Here is a 10,304-nt window from a genome sequence, read left to right on the forward strand (position 1 = left end):
AGTTAGATTAGTTATGAAAAAGAATATAGAATAAACAAAAATGTAAATTTTTCGTATCTTAATATTTATGTTCAACTCGTTCACTATTTGTGTCAGTTATTTAATTATATTGTCTATTTTATTTAAAACTTGAAATAATTATTTATTTAATTATTTATCTATAAAATATAGTACAATTTTAAAAAAAAAATTAAGCCTCATAAATAACATTTGTTTTAGATCACATCATACTATTTTGGACCGATGACTCTATAAATAAAACAGAGATTGGACCGATGACTCTATAAATGAAATAGAGATAATAATATCTTTATCAAATTCATTTTATTCAAGTATTGATTTATTTTATACTCCCTCCATGTTTATTTAATTGCCACGTAAATTTTTATTTATTTATTTAATTGCCATTTTAAAAATTCAATCAAATATTAATTATTAATTTGTCAATAACACTCCTAGTTATTTATTGAAGAAAGATAAATATATGAGATAAGATAATAAATAATTAAATATATTATAAGAAAAATATAAAGATCATACTAACATGTGTTTTGATGGCATATTAACATGTGTCTTTATGACACATGTTAAGGATTCTGAAAATCCTAATTATATCTTGAAAAAATGAGATGCACAATTTTCATAAAGAAAATATTTTATATATATTAACAAGTGTTATAAAGACACATGTTATTGATTGTCTTAGTATACATAAAAAAATAAAATGATAATTAAAAAAGAAGAGAGTGAATATTGCCGTAATTGAAAGCATGAGAGGAGCTTAGTTATGATAGGGAAAGTCACAACCACCTTAAAGTTTTCTTCTTCGATAAAAATAGGTATATCTACAATAATATTTATCTATAATATATATATATATATATATATATATATATATATATATATATATATATATATATATATAACTAATGTCTCACTAATAATATCAAATTGTCAAATGACTTAGTGGTAATAGATATTTTTATAAACGTTCTTGTTCAACTCTCCAAGATAGTGGTTTTTGTTATTTTTATTGTAAATATAGTGGTTTGTTTGACAAAATTATAAATATTTAAATTTGATCTAAAAAATAAAATTTTTATATATAACATATTTTATATTAGTCCCCCAGTAAAATTTATCAAGGTTGGACTGATTGAAAATGAGCTTTATTAAGTAATAATTTTACTAAATTTTTGTGGAGATAGTTGTAAGTTTACATATTTAGTATACTAACAAGTGATCTAAAGACACATGTTATTGATTGTCTTAGTATACATAAAAAATAAAAATAAAAATAAAATGTTAATTAAAAAAGAAAGATAAAAATAAAATGTTAATTAAAAAAGAAGGGAGTGATGATTGTCATAATTGAAAGTGGGCTTTATCAAAATAAAATGTTAATTAAAAAAGAAGGGAGTGATGATTGTCATAATTGAAAGTGGGCTTTATCAAGTAATAATTTTATTAATCTGTGGGGATAGTTGTAAGTTTATAAAAAAAATCACTTAAAAGTTTAAAGTATACACTTGAGTTCGATTTAAAAACTGAGAATGAAAATTATTAATTGAAAGTTTTTAAGAAATTTTCATATAGATTAAAAATAAAATGTTAAAAATTTATAAGATTTAACTTCCTTTTAAAATTATTTGTTGTATTTCATTATTTAACGAGAATAACGTTTTAATAATAAATCACGAAATCACATTATACATAAACTAATAATGTGTGTCACTAGTTAAGTATCAGTTTGATCAAGGAAAACATATTATAAAAGCACAAATAATGTTTGAGAAAAATAATTTAAAAATTGAGTAATAGAAAATGACTGTATTTCTCAAAATTTATGTCGTAGAATCAATGTGAATCATATAATTGTGTGAACCGTAAAGACTACAATGGTTGTTGACGTATATTCTGTTCAACATCTAATAGAAATGATAATTAAAAAAGTGATACACAATGTAGCAAGCAAGCCGTTATTAAATAGCAACATGTTTTAATTGGAATTGAATGTAGTGTATCATTTATTGGGAGACATTCTAACATTTATTTTCCCCAAATTAACCACCCAACAAACTAGTTAGCTCTATAGCCAAAAATAAGAGGAAATAATAGCAAACTAATGATTTCACCTAAATAGATCCAATATGATGAAGAAAACTCTTAAGATTCTTATCTGAAGACCCTCCTTCCTTCACAGCCTCCCTACCCAAACTCTTCCATTTCTCAGCATTCCTTTTCAGTTCCTCTCCTTTTTCTCCACCTCCGATCACCAATTCCAAACACCTCCTGATTTCATCAGCTTTCACTATCCCTTCCTCGTCACGATTATTATCCATCCTCACCCCACACTTCCACACATCTTCAATTAGTTTCGCATTTGTACTTTGATCCGTCCACTGAGGAAACGCCACCATAGGAACTCCCGATACCAAACTCTCCGTCGTCGAATTCCATCCGCAGTGTGTCACAAAACATCCCACTGAAGAATGCGACAGAACCTCCACTTGCGAACACCATTTCACTATCTTCCCGTTAACATTCTTTTCAAGTTCCTCTTTACAACTCAACTCATCATCCTCTTTTTTTTCGTCTACTTTTTTCTCTCTAATTACCCATAAGAAATTCAATCCAGAATCCAACAACGCACGCGCGAATTCCTCCATTTGTTTCTTAGGCAAAACAGAAAAAGAACCAAATGAAACATAAACGACAGACGATTCATCTTTCGAATCCAGCCATTCAATGTAATCCTCTGAGTCTACACGGATGACGTCACCACCAAACGAAGTATCAGTAAGATCTTTACCGTCCAAATAAGCAGATGGAATCAACGGTCCGATTGGTATCATTTTAATCTTATCATCAATGGCTCTAACTGATTCAAGTTCAAATTCATCAACGGTGTTCACAAGTACTATCGGGTTAGTTTCTTCGTCCAGTATTCGAAATTGCTCTTTCATAGATGAAAGGATAAAAGTGTAAATGTTTGAAGCCTGTAAAAAAGACGGAAGGTCACGGCTTTTAAGCGAGAATGACAATCCCGGTAATTCTATGTTACACGTGGCGTCTTTTGATTTGTTTGTGATGTAGTCACCGTGTTCGTGCAAGTAGTAATAGTAAATATCAAAAACCGTTGCAGCTTGAATCCAGAGTAGCGCATATGGGAGTTGAAGCTCACGCGCTACGTTGGCAGCCCAAGGAAGGAGGAGCGTGTAAGCCAAACAAGTGAATGGGTGATTTCCATGTTTTGCGGAGAGTATGATATTTCTGAGAAATTCTGAGCCGCGGCTACTTAGCTCCAACATGTAGGTAGAGAGGTCGACGATGGCGTTGGAATTGTAACCGTCGTCGTAGCCGTCGGAGAAGGCGGCGAAGGAGAGGTTGGGAATGGTTGGTTTGTTGATAAGGCGACGGTGTAAGTAGATAGTGGTGGTGAAGGTGACGTGTGCGCCCATAGTGACGAGTCGCTTGGCGAATTGGAGAGCAGGGTTAATATGACCTTGTAAAGGGTATGTGACGATGAGGAAGTTGTGGTTGTGCGACATGGTAGTGGTGTGGTGGCGCGTGAAAGTGTAGTGGTGCTAGTGAATGGAGTGGAAGTTATAATGTGTGGCATGTATGGATGGATAATATGTTTATATAAGAAAAATTATAGATGGAGACTTATAGACTGATGTCGTAAACGTGGTAAATTGATGATATGATACAATAAGAGAAATAGTGATAATACAAAAGGTTGAATTATATAATATAAAAATAACATCAATTTATGGTTAAATTGATTTTTATTTGTTGTTGAAAAATCACTTATAAATAAAATATATTTTTAAGTAATTGTAACTTTGTGCTGGCAAAAATCAGTCAAAAAATTATTAGTGATAAAATATATTTTTAGGAGTTTCGATAGTCACAAATACTCCATTTTCTCTTTATATATATATTTCATTTTTTCTCACATTTTTTATTTCTACATTCTTTTTAAATTTCCTCTCTGCAAATATTTTTCATCAACATTTATTTTTCTCCAACCTTTCTCTCTATTTTTTATCTCGAGTTTCCATAAGTCTTTTTTATGTTTTGTTTTCTAATATTATTTTTTAATTGAAATTATTTAAGTAACGAATATTATTTAATTTTTATTATGTTGATTGTAAAAAATTGTTATTTGTTAGTTAGCTACAAGTCATATACTATACCGCATCAAATTAATATGTAATACAATTTAAATATAAATTAGTAATTTATAGATTTATTATTGACAAAAAAGTTATATGGTTATAAATTACTTTTAGACTATTAATATTTTATTTTAGAATGTAGAATATTTTATATTTAAAATGGTTATAATATTATTTTTAAACTTTAATATGAGTAAGATTTGTTAAACAAAGTGCTAGTAAAATATTTAAATTGTAAATTTTTACTCAAATGAAAATATAGTCATTTTTTATTGTAGTTATTTTTGTTATTATGTTAGATATATATAATTTTATTAAGAAGTTGTAATTTTTTCAGCGACAAAATAATACTCATAAAAAAAATAAATTAATAATATTTATCTAATTATAAAATATTTTATATTATTTTTCAAAAGATATAAAAGGTTTATATTTTAAAATGTCAGTAGATTTGTCCAAAAAAAGATTATGTTGTTTATATAATGTATCATAAATAAGATTTTGAAACAAATGTAAAATATATTAATTTTAATGTAACTATTTAAAAAAAATAGTCAAATTAATGATATTAATATATGTTGTTAGTTGTTACAAAGAATTGTAGTTGAAATTGTAAAAAAAAAAACTATATACTTTTATCGTATTTATTTTTATTTATAGGAATTTATTTTGAAATTTTATTTTAGTTTATATACAGTCTCTATTATGATTTATTATATTGTTTGTAAATGTAATTGACATATAAAATATGTCATAATTTATTATTTAGTATTTGTAGATGTTAATCATAAAAGAATACTTTTGAAAAATAATGATCATGTAAAGTTTATTTAATTGTTAGGTTATATATATATATATATATTAAGTGTTGTTTCTTTTAAAACAAGTTCATCATACTCCATACCGACCAACTATGTCAACAATTGACTTGATCAGACCAGATTTAAATCAAGTTCAACTAGTTATGATTCCGTTGACTAGTGGTAGTATATTTGAAGATGAAATACAATTTCAAATCACGTTGTTTCTAAAACCAATAATTAATACTTTTGAGCAATTTTTGTTGTCCGTTAATATTCCATCAAATAATAATCGAGGGAGTATAATTAATTATTTGATGAATTATTATGATAACTGATGAATTCGAATAATATTTTTTATTTTATTTTTTATTTGTATAAATATATTATATATTATTATTTAATTATTAAGTATTTTATTTTTAATCTTTATGATATAATTTATTAATTTTAAAAAGTTTTATCTTGTTTGATAGTAATAATTTAATTAATTATTAAAAATTTAATTCATATTAAAATTATATTTTTATTTTTATATATTTATTTTATTTAAATTTTTATATTCAGTCTTTAAATTATATTAATATTATTTTTATACATATAATATTTTTTTAATATTAATTTCAAATTTATATTTTCTTTTAATAAAACTATCTATTTTTGGTTGAAACTGCGACAAATGAAATAATTTGTAATGATAGAAACCTTATAAAATATTATTATTTTTATAATTTTATCGTTTGCAGTGGCTTAATCCCTCCTAAATTATGAGGGGCCTTCTTCGTTACAAATTTTGTGATGGCTTTAAGTCATTAAAAATATATAAAAAAAAACCAAACTTTATGATCACTACAAGAAAGTTTACGGCTGAGTTGTTTGTGTCAGATTCCATCATTTATTTATAGACATTTTTCATATCCACGTGTTTTCTTGTGATAAGTAATGGTGAGTGACGTTTGAGGTGACGAATCTCTATGCAATGTACTCATGATATTATTGTTTGATACTGTCAAAATAATGCTTAATTTGTTTTTATTTTGAAGAATTTTAGCTTGGGGTTTGATTCAGACACAAGAAGACATGTGATTACGTGAACAAGTTGTATAATAGTTTGCTTACTTTCAAGATGAATTTAAACAAATGAAACTTCGGAACCAGTGCTGTAAAATTTACGGTTTATATTTTCGTTCATTGGAAAATAAACACATTTATATTCATACTCTCATATTTTACATAATTATTATTTTTTCTTCAAAAAAAAAATTACTTTTAATGTAAAAGTTATATATGTATTTCAGAACAATCAAATTTGTATATTAAAATAAAAAATTGAAAATTTTCAGAATATAAATATAAAAAAATTTGAAGTTGAAAATTAAATATTTACGATCTTTTGTTATGATTTTACGGATATTAATCATTTTAATTACAACGTCATATCATATGACACATTATTTAAAACATGTTTCGTTGTTATTTTTTAGCTCAAAAATCAGATAGAAGAATCAAAATTATCGACTTTAACTTATTTTTAGAATTAATTTTATTTATATATTAAAATGTTAGAAATCAGTTAATTTTATTTTATTTATATATATGAAAATATTCAAAATTAATTCTACTTTAACATGTTTAATATTTATTTAGCTTATTTAAGTTTTTTAATCATTTAAAATGTTAAAATATTTATATAGAATAGATAAATTTTAATAATTTTATTTTAAATGTTTTAATATAATATTTTATATTTAAATTTATTATATTTTTAATATTTATTTTAGGGATAAATCATCATTTAAGTATTTGAAAGTATAAGACGGTGTCATTTTAGTTCCTAACTCAATAAAAAAACTCATTAATCTTTAAATCATCAAAATAGTATCAAAAAGATATAAATTAATATCATAAAAGTATCTTAAAGATACAATTTACTTTCAAATGAATCGATGGCCATTGTAACGTCAAATACTAAATTGTCTCATATTTTAATAATTCGATAACTAATTTAACTTTTTTTACCAGATGAAAAACCAAAATGACAATGTAGTGTACTTTTAAGGGTTAAAGTGGTAGTTCACCCTTTATTTTTACTATGTTATATATATAAATACTTAACATTTTAAATTATTAAAACAATTAAACAAAATAACTAAATTTCAAAAAATAAATAATTAAAACTTTAAATATTTAATATATATATATAAATAAAATAAAATAAATTGATTTTTAATATATAAATAAAATTAATAATAAAAATAAATTAATAAGAGTGTCATATCATTAAAAATAGTAGAATAAAAAAATTAGTTTAAAAAATAAGGAAATTAAAGTTGATTTTAGTAAAAATAGATGACCAAACATTTAACTCTATCTCAAAATAGTTAATAAATCTATCAAACAAAACACAACCAACAGAAGAAAAAAAAAACTCTGCTTTCTCTGATTATCAACAACCTCATTTTCAAATCAACCATGCTTTCCCATTTTCATGCCTAAATTTTATCGGGCTCTCTCTCAAATAATTCACCATTAATAGACCACTCTTCATATTACATGTCCATGGTTAGCATCAAATTGATCTTTAACTTAGTAACAATTGATAGATTTAGAGATTATTTTGAAATATTGATAGAGTCAAAAATACTTTTAATAGTAACTCACAAAAGTCAAAGACCAATCTGATCACTTAACTGACTATTATCACCACCAATGCTGTTAACGGCTTCATCAAATGTTGACGGAGAAACTTAACTGAAAAATGTATGATAGATTAAGAGACAATTTTAAAATATAATAAAGTTAAACATATTTTTGAAAATGCTTTACATAGTCAATGACTAACTTATTTTACTGAGTGAAAAAATACAAATCACCTACTCAAAGAGTTGAAGTGTGCATGAATACATATGTTGTCATTAGGAAGTTAAAATATACTCATTTGGTTCGTTTGAAAAAACTTAAAACATGATATTATATTCTCATCAAATTTTAACAAAAAAATATCTCTTTCGTCCTACCAAGAGGGATCTATTTGTAAAATATATTGTCTTAAAATCAAGGATGAAAGGTAGTTATATCATGGAGTAACCTTGACCACCTTATTTTTTTTGAATAAATTAGTATATTTTTATATATAGATACTTCAAATAAGATATTTATTAAAAATTTGTACAAACAATACACTTGTAAAATTATTACTTAATTGATAAATTTATTACTTGATTGATAAATTTATTCATCCTATTTTTAACTCTTCATCATTACAACAACTACAAATTGAACTTTGTCAAAAAAAAAAATTATAAAAACAAGATTGATAAACTAAATAAATGATAAATTTTTTACAAATAACTTAATTATTTACATTGAAGAAAAAAATTGCTAGTTTATTTAAAAAAAGACAATTATAAATGAATTTGATTATGTAAATGTTGTCATCAAACTTGATTTTTTTAAATAATAACTATTATGAGTTGTTATTTTCTTTGTATTTATAGCTAACTTTGTCACTAAATAACTAAAACTAGACATCAGTTTTAATAAAAATTATTTCGTTATATATTTATGATATTGATAATGTATCAATATTTAACCATAATAAGATGATAAAAAAAGGATTATCTGTATTTTATTTATATATATATTTTTAATATTTTAAAATAGTCAAATAAATCACTTATAATGAGACGAAAGGAGCAATATTAAAAAAAAAATTGCAAGTTAAATTAAAAAGTATTGAAAAAATAGTATATATTTTTGTCATCTCTTAAAACGCAATTGAAAAAAGGGAGTATGTGGCCATATATTCCTTAGAGGGACAAGTTTTTTACAAAATGATCATCTTGTAAAGTAACATTATAAATTCCATATTGTTAGATATCTTAATATTAGTTAGTAAGTTACATAGTTTTTTTACATTATTCAATTGTTCATCTAATTGAATATATTATTAATGTAATTTATTATCTTATCTTTTTTTAATAATATTTAATTTATTTTTGTCTATTTTTTTTATAACAATCACATTCATCACCTTTAAATCAATTTAGTGAAAATGAATAAATCTAATAAAAATAATCACTGCATTTATAATTCCATTGGTACATTTATGGATCACCTTGATAAGTTTTCAACATCACTCACCTATGTAATTGATGTATCCGTCCATTTCTGTTTTTGTGTATGTGTGAAGTTTTTTTTTTCACAAGTTCTTTTTCTTTCAAAAATGTGTTTTTTTTTATTCTTAGCTCATATGCAAATGTTTACTGGTGAAGTAATTAACGAATCTATGTGCATCTAATTTATGCGATGCTAAATACATTATTTTAGGCAACTTGTTAGCTACATATTCTTTTCTTTTGAAGTTACATTTCTTACTTTTTCTGTCGATAAGATACACTTCTCTTTCTAAATTGGAATTAAGTATTGACATTTTATACGAACTTAGTATACTGGGTCCACAAATTAATTAGGGTTGTTTTGAGTTTTAAAAATAGTTTTCTGTCGTCACCATATATAATACTAGATTGAATTACGAACTAGATTAGATTGTTTTATCTATGATGTTTCACGACATTGTTTAAAATTGTGTAAAATTACGATTTTCCTATTATAAAACCGTTCAAATACACTCTATCGAATTCCTACTGCATAATAGAAGTTATAAAATTATAAATACAAATATTGCAATGATCGCTCAAAATCTAAATAGATGGTATTTATTTTGATAGAGGGACATAAATAAATTTTTAGATGAAGCATACAAGGGAGAAGTGAAAAAAGTCAGTTCTTTTTGGATGTTTTAGTGTGATTTCTGAATTGAATGAAATCCTTTACAAATAAATTCTGCAACCGATTTGAGCAAAATTTGCGCGAGTGGTTTTTGACCAGTTCATTGAAAATAAATCTTTATACGAAAAAACCAACATGCGAAATCAGATGGAAGATGAAGAAGACTTTGTCAAGTAATAAGTAAATTATAATTGAAGTCGAACACAATAGAGTACTATGTCAATACACACACAAAATGTGTCAAATACCATCGCATTAGAATACCCAAGATCAAACCTCCTCTTTATAAACACTAGTTACTTGTGCCACTTTATGATACTAGTGGGATAAATTATTTCCAAAATAATCAACATTACATCACAATGTTGTTGAGTACAAATAATTTGATTTATTTTCATAATGAAAAACCAAAAGAAAAACTATAGTGGAATACATAAAATCAAAGAATGGTATAATATAAATTAAAACATAACAATTTTAAGACAAGATCACTATTAATTATAATCTCTCAGAACCTTGAACGCCTACA

At 24.7% G+C, this 10,304-nt stretch overlaps 1 protein-coding gene across 1 annotated transcript; it reads right to left on the minus strand.

Annotated features, from left to right (window-relative positions):
* Positions 1–1,965: 1,965 nt before the first annotated feature.
* Positions 1,966–3,662, minus strand: UGT75L8 (phloretin 4'-O-glucosyltransferase). Its single transcript, XM_004502201.4, has one exon. It carries the CDS (start codon positions 3,549–3,551, stop codon positions 2,136–2,138), a length of 1,416 nt encoding a protein of 471 aa, XP_004502258.1. The 5' UTR covers positions 3,552–3,662; the 3' UTR covers positions 1,966–2,135.
* Between the last annotated feature and the right edge of the window lie 6,642 nt (positions 3,663–10,304).

Source organism: Cicer arietinum, chromosome 5 (assembly GCF_000331145.2).
Source record: "Cicer arietinum cultivar CDC Frontier isolate Library 1 chromosome 5, Cicar.CDCFrontier_v2.0, whole genome shotgun sequence".
NCBI classification, from domain to species: Eukaryota; Viridiplantae; Streptophyta; class Magnoliopsida; order Fabales; family Fabaceae; genus Cicer; species Cicer arietinum.

Excerpts from the sequence above, each read along its gene's own strand:
- UGT75L8 (XM_004502201.4), bottom strand. The coding sequence starts at position 3,551 with ATGTCGCACAACCACAACTTCCTCATCGTCACATACCCTTTACAAGGT.